This window comes from Rattus norvegicus, chromosome 8, assembly GCF_036323735.1.
Source record: "Rattus norvegicus strain BN/NHsdMcwi chromosome 8, GRCr8, whole genome shotgun sequence".
Classification (NCBI taxonomy): Eukaryota; Metazoa; Chordata; class Mammalia; order Rodentia; family Muridae; genus Rattus; species Rattus norvegicus.
The window spans coordinates 118,296,083-118,311,423 of NC_086026.1; the positions used below are offsets into that span (position 1 = coordinate 118,296,083).

Genomic DNA, 15,341 nt, shown 5'->3' on the forward strand with positions numbered 1-15,341 from the left:
ATGCTTTGGTTTGGTTTTTTGAGATAGGGTCTTGGTGGATAACCCAGGTTGGCTTCAAACTTGTAATACTCCTGCCTCAGTTTCTCAAGCACTGAGTTTACACGCATGTACTACCATACCCTGTTATATTTTAATCATTTTTTAATGTGTGTGGGTATTTTGTCTAGTTGTATGTGCACCACGTGTCTATAGGGGCCAGAAGAAGGCATCAGATCTCGTGGAACTAGAGTTAGAGATTTCTGTGCGCCATCATGTGGATGCTGGGAGTTGAACCTGGATTCTGGACGAGCAGCCAGTACTCTTAACTGAGTACTTGCTGAGTCATCTCTCTGATGCCATATGTATTTTTATAGTTACAAATCTATTCATTGTCAGCAGGTGTACAGTATATGGAGGTTAGCAGACAACCTCCCAATAGTTCTCTTTTTCTACCATGTGGGTTACAGGAAGGAATTCAGGTCATCAGGCTTAGTGACAAGCATCTTTATCCAATAAGATTTATTTTATTTAGGTTGGGGCTGGACAGATGGTTTAGCAGTAAAGAGTACTGACTGCTCTTCAAAAGGACCTAATTTCAATTCCTAGCACCCAGTTGGTGGCTCACAATGGTCTGCAACTCCAGTTTCAGGGTCCTCTTCTGGACTCTGTGAGCACCAAGTATCCACATGATGCATTGATGTCCAGACAAAACAGCTATATACACATAAAACATAAAGTCTCACAATAAAATTTAAATCATATGTATGTCTGTGTGTGAATATATGTAAGTATAAGTTCCAGGTTATTTTTAGCTGCATACATTCCTCGGGTCCCCGCGGAAGCCTGAAGAGGACCGGAGTGGGGAGGTGCCCAGGGTAGGTCCCCATGTGCCCAGTTAGCACACTGAGTTATAGGGTGCTCTCTTTATAGGACCATGTTGAGTAACAATAATTTGTGGTCAAATATAGAAGAGTGTGGACTGACCTTGTATTGACTTGGGGGTGCTTAGTTCTTCTTCCAGAGTTCTTTTCAAAAAGTGGGGGTAAGGGGTGGGGGATTGAGTGCTTGCCTAGCAAACGCAAGGCCCTGGGTTTGGTCCTCAGCTCCGAAAAAAAGAAAAAGAAAAAAAAAAAGTGGGGGTAAGAATAGAAGCTTGTGACGTAATGATGACTAAATGTTGGCTTTCTTTTCTTTTTACAGTTCCGATTCCCAGCAAATTTACTAGACGAGTATCAGGTATGCACTCTCTTTTATGACATACTGCTGAAATCCTATTTTAAGGTATGAATATATTAAGTGAGCATAATTCCTCTCTTAACCTGAAAAGATAAGCTAACAGTATTTTATATATATTATACTAAAAGTAAAACTATCTGTGATTCCTTCATTCTGAGTAAACGTGTACAATATTACAATTGCTTTCTTTGCATCTGACTCAAAAGATTTTTCTGTATTTACAAATAGAAAATTATTTCCAAAAGAGATTTTTCATGTTACTATTTTAGCACTCTGGATTATCCTGCCATTAAATTTCCTCATGAGCTTTAAAGTCACTCGAGTCCTGTCTTTAGTTGCAGCAGGGGAAGCGGCATTCCCTGGTGAAAGACTGACACTGTCTGACCTCTGCTCTCCTCAGAGGCAGTGTAGATAGGGCAGCAGGGGAATGCTGCCCCAAGTGTGTCTCCTCTTCTCTACCTGCTCAAGAACAAGCAGTGGAGCTGCAACCAGAGCTTTAGCTCAGCTGACGTCCTCTGGTTGTTGACAAAAGTTAATGCTTTCAGAATTCAGAAATCTATTTGTGTCTGCATCCCCATTCTGAGTCAGGGTCTTACTCCTCCAGGCTGTCACCCCTGTTTAAGGATGACCTTGAGCTTCTGACCCCGCCCCCCGCCATGTGTTCAGTGCTGGGGATGGAACTTCATACTCTACCAGCTGAGCTAAATCCCCAGCCTCTGTTTGTTTTTTCCTTTATGGGACTAGCTTGATAACATTTTTTTTTGTTATTTTATGTATTGTAGTCCAAGTTTGTATTATTTTTTTCCAACAGATGAAAAATATTTTTATTAAAGGTTAAGAAACACACAGCATGGCAGGTAGAGAGAAAGACCCCTGCAAAGCAGAGGGGTAGACTCTGGAAGTAAAAGTCCCCAAATATTATATTAAAATATTTGTTATTTATTTTTTTTCATGTGTTAATGGGTATTCTGTCCACATGCTTGTCTGTGAGCCACGTGCATGCCTAGTCCAAGATGGCCAGAAGAGGGCGTTGGATCCTTTGGGGCTGTAGTTAGAGAGGTTGTGAGTGAGGTGCCATACTGGTGCTGGGAATTGAACCTGGGTCCTCTAGAAGAACAGCAAGTACTTTTAAGCACTGAGCCATCTCTCCAGCTCCCCCAGCTCTCCACATTATTCTTTTAAATAAGTTTCTTGTTGTTGGTAGTGGTGGTGGTCTTTTTCTTTGCTTTTATTTCTTTTAGAGAGGGACTAATTGTGTGGTCCAGGGAAGGATTCATGATTTTTTTTTTGTTTTATTGATTGATTGATTGATTGATTGATGATTGATTGATTTTGAGACAGGGTTTCTTTATGTAGCCCTGGCTGTGGTAGAACTAACTCTGTAGACCAGGCTGTCCTCCAGTTCAGAGAGCCACTGCCTCTGCTGGGACAACTGTCTGTCTAGTTGGACTCATACATTTCTGAAGCACTGCTTTCTTTTGTTTTATTTTGGGACAGATCATGTGTGGCCTAGGCTGGTCTTGAACTCATGGCAGTCCTCCTGTCCTCAGCCTTCTGGGTTCTGGGTGCAAGTACACACTGCCATACCTGTTCTAACAGCTGCTTTCTCGATACAGTCCCAAATTAGTGCTAACTGTCTCCAAAACATGTCTTATCAACTTTCAAATTTCATTCATCAAAAATAAAAGGGGAAGAAAAAAGATTTCTTATATACGCTGAGGCTTTAAAACACGTCCTGCAGAGATCTGCATGTTGACACCTGTGTGTCTGTGCAGTGGGTTTCTGACTGCTGGTGACTGACAGGCTAGTTCTCTGGGAATCTGGTACTGTGTCAGTTATTTATTTTTAAAGATTATTTATTTACTTGTGTATGTGAGCGCTCTGGCTGCATGTACACCTGCACACCAGAGAGGGCACCAGATTCCATTACAGATGGTTGTGAGCCTCCCAGTGGTTGCTGGGGATTGGATGCAAGACCCCTGGAAGAGCAGCCTCTTAACCTCTTAACCACAGAGCCATCTCTCCTGCCTGAGTTATTTATTTGTGCATGTAATCTCTTTACTAAATAGCACTGCCATGTAGGGCATACATGCTTACAATGTACTAAAATAGTATACTGTATTTTTTCCTACCACAGTTATTTTAAACTGAAATGTCACTAACTGTTGCTTGATATAATTTAGAAATCCAATAAAAAGTTGAATTATGCCTCACCACCAAATCTATACGTTGAAGCCATCTGATGGGATTATAATTGTAAATATAGCCTTTAAAGGGGTTATGATCCACCCCACCAAAAAATAAGGACTTTTGTCCTTGTAGAAGGAGGAAGGGACCTGGGGAGGTGGCCAGCCTGGAACATGCTTGTAATGAAAGTTTGAGGAACTGAGTGAATCCCTAACACCCACAGAAACGTTCTAAGTGTGGCAGCACACATCCGTAATCTCAGTGCTGGGAGGGTGGAAGATGAGTGCAGCTCACCAGCCAGTCAGCCTAACTGAAGCCGTGAGCTCCAGGTTCAGTTAAAGACTATCTTAAAAAAATGAGGTTGCGGGGTTGGGGATTTAGCTCAGTGGTAGAGCGCTTGCCTAGCAAGCACAAGGCCCTGGGTTCGGTCCCCAGCTCCGAAAAAAAGAAAAGAAAAAAAAAAAATGAGGTTGAGGCTGGGGTAGTGGAACGTGCCCTTAGTCCCAGTACTTAGGAGGCAGAGGTAGATAGGTCTTTGAGGCCAGCCAGAGCTACACAATGAGACCCTGTCTGAAATACATACATATATACTTGATGGATGGATGGATGGATAGAGGGATAGATGGACAGATAGATGAATAGATAGATAATGGATAGACAGACAGACAGACATATAGATGGATAGATGGATGGATAGATGGATAGATAGATGGATAGACAGACAGGTAGATGGATGTATAGATGGATGAATAGACGGATGGATGGGATATAGAGTAATGAAAGAGGTACCCTCTGGCACACATATGAACATGTGACATACTTTCTCTCTTTTTTTAATCACATATTTTATAATTTCCATTTTTTTTCTCCAATTTTTAGTCTGTGCAGAAACGTTTAACCCTGATGAAGAAGAAGATAATGATCCAAGGGTAAGAACTAAAGCTAAAGTATTACAAAGAATTGTATCTTCCATTAATTTTCTTCTACTACATACCTCATATAAACCACTGATAGTGAAAGTAAGTGTGAATTAAAATCCCTGTGTGAGTCATGCTCTCACAAGCAGACCCTAGCTTCTCATGTTTGCATACCTGTGTGTGGGTATAGACTATAACACTAAACAGGCAACCGCAAGAGAGGAGCAAGAGCTGTAGAGGAAAGCTGAGGAGGGCAGGAGAACGCCTGCATCCTGGAGAGGGAAATGAAAAGCTTACTGAGGGTTCAAAGGTCAAGTGTGGGGGGAGGAGAAAAAAAGGGGATTGGAGAACAGAGGAAGGAAGAGAAAGAACAAAAAACAAAATTTGCATGAAAAATACCAAAGAAAACTTAATGTTTTGTGACTAAAGTAAAATTTAAAAGTATCTATGGGATACCATTTTTTTATACAATAGATTGAAACCAGCTCTGGTTGAGGGTTTGGTGAGGGTTTAGTCAGCTGACATAGTCAGACTCAGCAGTTACCAGGGAAAGTTCTTCCTAAGGATACACAAATGGAGAGCGTGACATTGTTGTAGTAGTGAAAAGTGGAAAAAACCCCAAACTGAGTCTTACTAAAGGAATACAATTTCCTATTGCAAATGGCTGGCGCTGCTTCCCTCTTTCTACCTTTGTGTGGGTTCTGATGATTGGGCTTGGGTTGCCAGGTTACCATAGCAAGCACCTTTACCTGTCGAGCCAGCCCCTCATATTGCAAATTTAACGCATTTATTTCTGGTAAAAAACATGTTTAGAAAATAACTTAGTAGGTCTCTTAATTATAATATTTTTTTAAAGATTTATTCATTTATTATATATAAGTACACTGTAGCTGTCTTCAGATACACCAGAAGAGGGCATCGGATCTCTTTACAGATGGTTGTGAGCCACCATGTGGTTGCTGGGAATTGAACTCAGGACCTCTGGAAGAGTAGTCGGATGCTCTTAACCACTGAGCCATCTCTCCAGCCAATTATAATATTATTAAGTTGTAATGTTTCTTTTTAGTTGAGCATTTTTGACTATAATAATGGTAATAGTTTTAAAGCACCTACTAAATGAATTTAGGTATTGTTTTAGAGACCCTACATATATTATTTAATTCTTATGACAACTAGTTTGTGAATACTACTGCTGTTAATAGTGTTACTGTCGGTGTGTCAGCTGTAGCTTACATAGCTGTCATTAATTACCATCTCCATGTAGTTGTCAGCAGGCACACGGACTGATTATTTTCTTTAAGGTGCTCTTTCTAGGCCGGAGAAATGGCTCGGTGTTTAAGAGCACCTGCTGCTCTTGCAGAGAACCCACCTCTAGTTTCCAGGACCCATGCCAAGTGGTTCTCAACCACCTTATAGTTCCAGCTGCTCTGGGGGTTGGACATGTCTGGTCATGCACCTACCACACACTGACACACACATGCACATAACTAAAAATAAAAGTTTAGTGGGCTCTGCATTCAAAATATATCCAAACTTCTCTGCTTCTTGTTACCTGCATGGTTACCACCTGGGTAGAAACCACCATTGTTGTTGGGACTGCAGTAGTCTAAGCTCTCGTCTTCTACTCAATTTCTGCCTTCCTGTAGGCCTAACTGTAGTCCTAATCCTAACCCTAATTTAACAGCCAGTGTGATCCTTCAGATATTAAATCTGTTCCTGAATTGATAACCCCCGAGTTGATAGAGAAAGTTCCTTTTATTCTATGGCCTGTGTATAGTGTCCTCTATGAATTTGGATATCCCTCCCTGACTGGCTAGATCTGATCTTTGTCTGTGTCAGTCTCCTCTCTCAGTGACTTGTCAGATCTGCTATCCATTCTCGCACCATATAGTGTCTTCTCCCGTTCCCACAGCCGTCTCGCCACTTACTCTCTCAGGTTGCACTGCTTGAAATCTTAGCACAGTTGTCACCTTCTCAGTGGGGCCTCACCCACCCAGTCGTGATCACGCTCTCATACTTCCCTGCCTGGCCTGCTGACTGTCCTCGGTCTCGCCCATCTCCAACATAAGGGCGAGTGCTCTATCTCTGTGTTCACTGTTTCTCCAGAGCAGAGCAGTGCCTGCAGCTGGGTGGATGTTCAGTATTTATTGAAGGAACGGTTTATAACTCTGCCATCCAGATGAAATTCTGGAGGCTCCCAGGACAGACGATGATTGCAGCCATACAGACAGCAGATGGCTCCAGAGTCCTGCTTGTTACTCCTGTATCACGTCGCCTTTCCACAGCAACACGCTGCTTGCTGTTTTTATAGAATTAGAGTTATAACACATGCACGCACGCACTCACACACACACACACACACACATGCACACATGCACATACATGCATACACACGCATGCACACACACTCACACTAATTTTAAATGGGTGATTTCTAAATGTAGTAAAGTAACTGCCTTGGATTCCTTTCTGCTGGCAGGTGGTTCACCCCAAAACCGACGAGCAGAGGTGCAGACTTCAGGAAGCCTGTAAAGACATTCTGCTTTTCAAAAACCTGGATCAGGTAACACTGGTTTTAAAAAGTATTTTCGTTATGATGATATTTTAGCTTTTTCCCTATTTGGCATTTAACTAATTTTTAGCATGTTAGCTGCAGTTGAATTAGGCACACATTTTCAGATTTGTTTATTTGCCAAAAAATTGCCTTTATTCTGTTGATCACGGTAATGAAGCTATGGTTACCCTAGTGATTTGGATGCAGCTAAGTTATGCCGCCATGAAATGCCAGGGTAATGCGATCCTGGCTTTGTTTGCAGGGTCTAAATTTGTTTAGCAAAGGAATTGGTTTCCCGAGATGCCCCTGTGGCTCTCATCAGCATAGCAGCTAGTCCACCCCAAGTGTGTGGTTGCTTCACATAGAGGACCTCTTGTAATGGCTTCAGGTTCTGTGTATCTGCAGGTCTCACATAGCATGTGTGGCCAGGGGTCCCTTGCAATCTGTGTGTGTGTGTGTGTACATGTATACCATAGTACACATGTAGAGGTCAAAGGACAACTTAAATAAATGATCTCTTCTTCTGTGTGGGATCCTAGGGATCAAATTCCAGACATCAGGATTGTTGGCAAATGTCCTTACTTTCAGAGTCACATCACTGGCCCTCCGCTTTATTTTTTGAGACAAGGTTTCTCATGGACCTCAGTGGTTATCCGTTAGCTAGCCTGGCTCCCAGTGAGCTCTGAGGATCTGCCTGTCTCTTCCCATCCATGCTGGGTTATTGATGCACCTCTGTGCCTGGTTTTTATGCAGGTCCTGGGGATTCAAACTCAGGTCCTTTTGTGACAAGCACTTTACCCATAAGCCATCTGCACAGCCCCAATTTTTAACATCCTGTCTGTAGCAATTGTCTGCATTGAAGGCCACATTCTAAAGCCAGAGGCTTGGCTGAGGCACTCCCAGACTGTGCAGGGGCAGGAAGACTGGAGTTAGGATTCCCTTACTGCTGAGCTCTTAGGGAAGACTGAGTGAGGATCACTGCAGCACTCTAGGAAGCTCACTGCTTTGTGCTCCTGACTTAGGGAGTCAACCATCTCTGCTATTTGTCAACCTGTCTGATAGAGATGTCTTATAGGAATGCCCAAAACTTTGTGGTGCTAAGACTGAATAAAACAAGGACAATGAGCTGAAGGAGTGTCCTGTTTATCCAGAGTAGTCTTGTGACCGCCATTGTCCCTGAAAGACCCAGCCATGTAAAATAAACAGAGAGAGGCTTTCGTTTTTTACTTATTATTAATAAAGCCATTTGTCAATTTTGTACTCTCAGAATTGTAGGAAAGTTTTACTTCTCAGTATTGAATACATTTTACCATTTTTCTTTTTTCTTTTTTTTTCCGGAGCTGGGGACCGAACCCAGGGCCTTGTGCTTGCTAGGCAAGTGCTCTACCACTGAGCTAAATCCCCAACCCCTTTACCATTTTTCTTACTGAAAAATAACTGATCCGGGTATGGTGGAACATAAATCAGCAGGAGGAGACTGAGACAGGAAGACCTCAAGCTTGAGGCTGATCTGGGTTGCACATCAAGAGCCTGTTGGGAGAATCAAAGAAAAAAAGGGACTAAGGAGGGAGAGGAGAGAATTCGCTTCCTCTGTTGAATTTTTGTTGTTTTTGAGCATGTTCTCGTATGTTTGGGTGTGGGCCAGAGGCTGATGCTGGGTACTGTCCCCACCACTCTCCACTTTATATGTAGAGGCCCGATCTCCCACTGAGCCCAGAGTTGGCCAGTTCCCCGGGTCTAGCTATCTAGCTTGCCGCTGGGGCCCCCCCCCCGAGTCCTGCCTCGTTGGCACTGGGATTATAAATGAGCTTCCCCATTCACCTCACATTTCTCCCTGGGTGCTGTAAGCCCGGCCCAGGTCTCTGCACTTGCATGGCAAGTAGTGTACCCATGAGCTGTCTCCTCAGCTCTATTTTCTCCTGTTTTTATATTCTTACTCCGTATTCAGTCTTACAACAAATTTATACCCATTCCTTGCCGAAGGGGTCACCATAATTCTTCCTAAGGAACAGAACAGTCATCCTTTCTGTAGTCTGATGTCAGCACACTTTGACTCGAGTACTCTGATTTGCATATTATGAACTAGAGTTTGACTTACGTATGTTTCTAGTCAGTCTATTTTCTTTCATTGCACACTGCTAGGGGTTGAGCCTAGGACCTCACACATTCTGGGAAGTGCTCTAGGTCTCCTAGCTGGCCTGGCATTCAGTTTGTAGAGCAGGATAGGCCCAGCCTCAAGGTTTTTTATTTTTTATTTTGAGACGTTCTCTCCCTGATCTGCCTAGGCTGGCCTGTAGCTCACTCTGTAGCCCAGATAGTCTTTGAGGATCTTCATACCTTAGCCACCCTAGTAGCTGAGGTCATAGGCCTACACTGTCAGATCTAGTGGGAAAGACACTAATCTTTAGTCTAGAATATAGTTTCCCATGTATCAGATTTGACAGCTCCATGCACAGGTGATCTTTAATCAGATACTATGTAATTATCTAACCAGATAATCTAGTTGTCCTCAACCTTAAAATGCCTTTTCATGATTAATGCTGACCCTCCCTATTTTGGAGACAATTATTATTTTGATTTATTTCATAATCAATTAGTTCCATTTATTTTAGAATTTCATATAAGTAGAATTATACATCATTAACACTCGAAATGTAAATAAGAAATACTCAAGTTAAAAAAAAGAATTATACATCATATATTATTAATTTTTTTTCTTTTTTTCAGATAGGGTCTGTCTATATAGCCCTGGCTGTCCTGGAACTCACTTTGTAGACCAGGCTAGCCTCCACCTTACAGAGAGCCACCTGTCTCTGCCTCCTGAGTGCTGGGATTAAAGGCATGCACCACCACCTGGCACAACATGTATTCTTTTTTCTTTTTCTTTTTTTTTTTTTTGGAGCTGGGGACCGAACCCAGGGCCTTGCGCTTCCTAGGCAAGCGCTCTACCACTGAGCTAAATCCCCAACTCCCCACAACATGTATTCTTAATATGAGGTTCTTTCCCCCTTGCATTTTTGGTGTTCACTCATGTTCATTTTTAATTTCCTTTGTCCTCAGCTTCCTCCATTCCTGCCTTCTGTTTCCTCTCCATTTCCTTCCCTGCTTCTCCTTTCTCTTCTTTTCTTTCTTTGTGTCTCATTATGTAGTCCCAACCTAGAATGTGTTACTATATAGCTCATGCTGGCCTTGGACTCACAGTCTTCCTGCCTCGACCTCCTGAATATTGGGATTGGAGAAATGTACCACCACACTGAAGATAATGCCCATTTTCAGCAGGTTTTTGTTGTCTTTATTATCTATTTTTTATTCAGTAATGTAGCTAAAGGCAAAATTACTGAGCTGTGGGGCTAGAGAGATGTCTCAGTGGTTAAGAGCACTGACTGCTCTTCCAGAGGTTGTTAAGTTCAATTCCCAGCAACCACTAGGTGGCTCACAACTGTCTGTAACTTAGTAATATACAAATATGAGACCTGAGTTTGGATCTCCAGCACCCAGATAAAAACCCCAACATGGTCCCATACACTTATAACCGTAGCACAGTTGGGAGTGGAGACCTTCAGATTCTTTTTTTTTTTTTTTTTTTTTTTTTTTTTTGGTTCTTTTTTTTCGGAGCTGGGGACCGAACCCAGGGCCTTGCGCTTCCTAGGTAAGCGCTCTACCACTGAGCTAAATCCCCAGCCCCGACCTTCAGATTCTTAAAGTTCACTGGCTTCCCAGTCTAGCCTGTCAGTGGGCTCTGGGTTCAGTGAGAGACCCTGACCCAAAAGATAAAGTAGGGAACAGTCAAGGGAAGACACTCGTATCCATCTCTGGGCCCCACATACATGTACACACAAATACAACGCATTCCCAAATACAAATGGGCATACAAGTTTTATAAAATTCAGATTTACAATAAAGTCAAAAGAATAGTTCCGTGAACACCTTTAAATGCCTTTAAAACAATGTGTGTGCGTGATGTATGCATGCAGTATATGTATGTGTATATCTAGGTATGCACACCCAGGTGCTTGCAGAGGTCAGAAGAGGAGGCTGCGTGTCCTGTTCTGTCATTCTCAGCCTTAGAACTTTAATACAGGGTCTTTTATGAGCCTGAAACTAAAGCCCTAGAAATTCTTCTGAATTTATCTTTTTTTTTTTTTTTTTTTTTTTTTTCCCGGAGCTGGGGACTGAACCCAGGGCCTTGCGCTTCCTAGGCAAGCGCTCTACCACTGAGCTAAATCCCCAACCCCTGAATTTATCTTTTACCTTCATGTTTTCTGGGATTACAAGCTGTGTCAGCTTTTTACGTAGTTATCAGGGATTTGTACTTAAGTCCTGTTTGCATTCCCAGTACTCCTCAGCCCCGTGACTAGTTAACAGGTTCATCGGTTACTCTTTTCCTCATAGAAGTTTGTGACAGAGGAGAAAGAAGGATGTCTTTTGTTCTGAGCTGTTTATCTATGTGTAAGACTTCATGACTTTTCATCACAAGATGCTCTGGAAAATATTTTCCAAGAATAAAGGTATATATAGCGCTGGCTGCCCCGGGCTCACCTGTAGACCAGGTGACTTCCAACTCCCAGGGATCCGACTGCCTCTGCCTCCCAAGTGCTGGGATTAAAGGCGTGCACCACAACTGCCTGGCACAACATGCATTTTTTTTAAAGATTTATTTATTTATTATATATAAGTACACTGTAGCTGTCTTCAGATACACCAGAAGAGGGCATCAGATCTCTTTACAGATGGTTGTGAGCCACCATGTGGTTGCTGGGAATTGAACTCATGACCTCTGGAAGAGCAGTCGGGTGCTCTTAACCGCTGAGCCATCTCTCCAGCCCCATGCATTTTTTTTAAAGTTGAAACCTATTCATATTTTTTTTAAAGATTTATTTATTTCATGTGAGTACACTGTCACTGTCTTCAGACACACTACCAGAGGGCATCAGATCCCATTACAGATGGTTGTGAGCCACCATGTGGTTGCTGGGAATTGAACTCAGGACCTCTGGAAGAGCAGTCTTAATCACTGAACCATCTCTCCAGTCCCCCCAACATGTATTCTTAGTTTGTGGTTCTTTGTTCTTAGTCGATGCACATATTGTATTTGATCGTGATCATTTCAGTTTTGTTTCCTCTAGTGTGGATACTCTAGTGTAGATCCCTGATACCTCATGACAGTCTCTAGAGAGTTACCAGAGAAGGCTCAGAACAAGAGCCTTCCTCAGATCTGCCCTGAGACGTTGCTTAGTCTGGATTATACAAGAAGTTTTGAATGTATTGCCAGTATCTTTTCCCCCTTTTATCTTTTCTTTTTCTTGGCAGCATTTAACTAGAAGATTTCAGGGAATGTCGGTCCATGTTTTACATCAGCGTGGATGGCACACAGTAGTAAGCGTTCCTTTTTTAGCTTGTATGGATGGGGCTTTGGAATTAAAGATGCCTTTTCACATTTTATTTGAGGAAACACAGTCTCTCTGCATGGAATTTCACAGAAATAGCGTCATTTCATTCTTAAGTTAAAGCTAGTATTCTTTTCTTTTTTGCATTCTGGTCCTGAGAATTGAACTTAGGACTTCACATACCAGAGATATGTGTTCTGTGACTAAGCTGTTGTGCGTATGTATGTGAAGGGGTATATTGTTGGAGGGGTGCATGTGCGTGTAGAAGCTAGAGGTCAGCCTCAGGGGTAATTCTTTTGATGCTGTGTGCTTTTTTAAACATGGAGTTTTGGGAATCAAACTCAGGTTAAATGAGCCATTTCTCCTGCCCTTAGCCCCCTTTTTTGAGATATGGTGTCATGTAGCCCAGGCTGCCCTTGAACCCATTAAATAGCCAAAGATGACCTTGAACTTTTTTCAGATTTATTTATGTTTTATACACACACACACACACACACACACACACACACACACACGGATACATTGTCTGCATGTACGTCTGCACACCAGTAAACAGCACCAGACAGTTGTGAGTTGCCATGTGCATGTGCTTGCTGGGAGTTGAACTCAGTTCCTTCAGAAGAGTAGCCAGTGCTCTTAACAACCACTGAAACATCTCTCCAGCCCTGACCTTGAACATCTGTTGTCCCTGTTTTTAACATCAGTGTAAAGCTGATATTTTCTGTGCTCCCTGCCACTCGTTTATCTTCTTGGCTACGGGTAGGACTCCAACTTGAGGCCGAGACCAGCGTTTGATCAGAATTTAGTAGTATTGTTTGCTTTTTATTACATTTATTCATATACTTGCTTTCTGGTAATGACACATAGTGTTGGTAAGTACGTAATTATATATGTCACGCATAAGTGAAATATGCATATATTTTCTGTCCTTTAGATACCATTTACCAAGCAACACTGTAGCAAAATGCTGTCCTTACATTTGCCTCCTTAGTCATAAAAATTGATGAGGTAGAAATTAAATTTTTTTTAGAAGAAGTTAGCTGTGCCTGCCTACTCACAGGTAAAGGTACCACTCTACAGGTTAACCTCTGAGGCCTTCTGCTGTATCAGTAATTGTCTACATGGCTTTGACTCCCAGCAGGTAGCAAGTGTGTACCCACCCAGGAGCATCTGGATTCATGAATGAAAAGGTGCACGCATGCACACCAGTTAATTTTTGACGTGTTGTGATTGGCTCAAAGGCTGGGCACTCCTAAACTGTCCCACTTTCCCATGCTAGCAAATGCTCTCCTCCAGTGCTCCTGAGGCTCCTAAGCCTTTCCCTGCTGCCCCAGGCCCTATCAGGGAAGTGGGCAGTGGCCACTTCCTGAATTCTTTTTTTCTTTCTTTTTTTTTTTTTTTTGGTTCTTTTTTTCAGAGCTGGGGACCAAACCCAGGGCCTTGCGCTTCCTAGGCAAGCGCTCTACCACTGAGCTAAATCCCCAACCCCCACTTCCTGAATTCTTTTTTTTTTTTTTTTTTTTTTTTTTTTTTTTTTTGGGAGCTGGGGATCGAACCCAGGGCCTTGTGCTTCCTAGGCAAGCGCTCTACCACTGAACTAAATCCCCAACCCCAACTTCCTGAATTCTTACATGACTGGTTGGCTTTCTGTCCTGTAGCTCTTTTGTTCTGTTCTTCCACCCCCCCACCCCCCCACCCCCGGAGCTGGGGATCGAACCCAGGGCCTTGTGCTTCCTAGGCAAGCGCTCTACCACTGAGCTAAATCCCCAACCCCCCTGTAGCTCTTACATCCCATCCTTCTCCCCTGAGTCATGGCGGTTCTCTGTCTTCTTTCTCCTAGTTCCTAGCCCTTGCACATCTAAAGTTCCTGCCTCAGTCCACCTGTCCAACCATTAGCTATTGGCTCTTTATTCATTGATTAATTAAAACCAATTGGGGACAAGGACCTTCAGCATTTGGACATGCAGCTTCCCAAGTTTGGGGACTGGTTTAATTCAAAGCATTGGAACCATTCCCCAACAATCTGCTCTCTGGATTCACTACGCCTGTTCATACTTATGTCCACACATTCGGAAAGTGACAGCACACGTTTTAAATACAATATAATGGCACCATCCAGGTAGAAGACAGTTGTGTAGGTGCAACAAGGGAAATTGGAACGATGACTTAGACAGCCAGTTTCCCTTTACATTGTTGGAAAACACTTTATTTTTAAAATAATGGTTATTATCACGTTAATTATCAAAATTAATGACTCATTGCAACATTTCCATATATGTAAATGTCTCTTCCAACCATTCTCCCATTCTCCTTTCCTTCCTAGTAGTCCACATTCCTTCTTCGTTTCCAGGCTATCTTTCTGTTGTTCAGTTTTCACACTTAAGAGAAAACATGCACTGCTTGTCCTTCTGTGTTTGTTTTACTTCAGTGAGCATGACCCTGCCCAGTTCCACCCACACCTCCATTCGCCTCACTGTGTAGATGCCGCCTTTTCTCTACCTACTCACATGCTGACCGGCATATAGGTTCATATTTTGGCTCTTATGAATAGTAACATAAAATATGAATATGTATTTTGTCTGCTGACTTCACTTCCTTCTGATGAGTATCCGACAGTGGTATAGCTGGGTCCTGCGCAGCTCTATTCTTAGGCTTTTGAGTGGCTCACATACTGTTCTCCACAGTGGTATAGCTGGGTCCTGCGCAGCTCTATTCTTAGGCTTTTGAGTGGCTCACATACTGTTCTCCACAGTGGTATAGCTGGGTCCTGCGCAGCTCTATTCTTAGGCTTTTGAGTGGCTCACATACTGTTCTCCACAGTGGTATAGCTGGGTCCTGTGCAGCTCTATTCTTAGGCTTTTGAGTGGCTCACATACTGTTCTCCACAGTGGTATAGCTGGGTCCTGCGCAGCTCTATTCTTAGGCTTTTGAGTGGCTCACATACTGTTCTCCACAGTGGTATAGCTGGGTCCTGTGCAGCTCTATTCTTAGGCTTTTGAGTGGCTCACATACTGTTCTCCACAGTGGTATAGCTGGGTCCTGTGCAGCTCTATTCTTAGGCTTTTGAGTGGCTCACATACT

At 42.8% G+C, this 15,341-nt stretch overlaps 1 protein-coding gene across 2 annotated transcripts in view; it reads left to right on the forward strand.

Annotated features, from left to right (window-relative positions):
* Window positions 1–15,341, forward strand: part of Prkar2a (protein kinase cAMP-dependent type II regulatory subunit alpha) — a 65,725-nt gene that overhangs the window by 24,475 nt on the left and 25,909 nt on the right. For both annotated transcript variants that reach the window (XM_039080973.2, NM_019264.2), the window contains 3 exon segments: window positions 1,180–1,215; window positions 4,282–4,331; window positions 6,799–6,882. In XM_039080973.2, coding sequence (XP_038936901.1) covers window positions 1,180–1,215; window positions 4,282–4,331; window positions 6,799–6,882 — 170 coding nt within the window.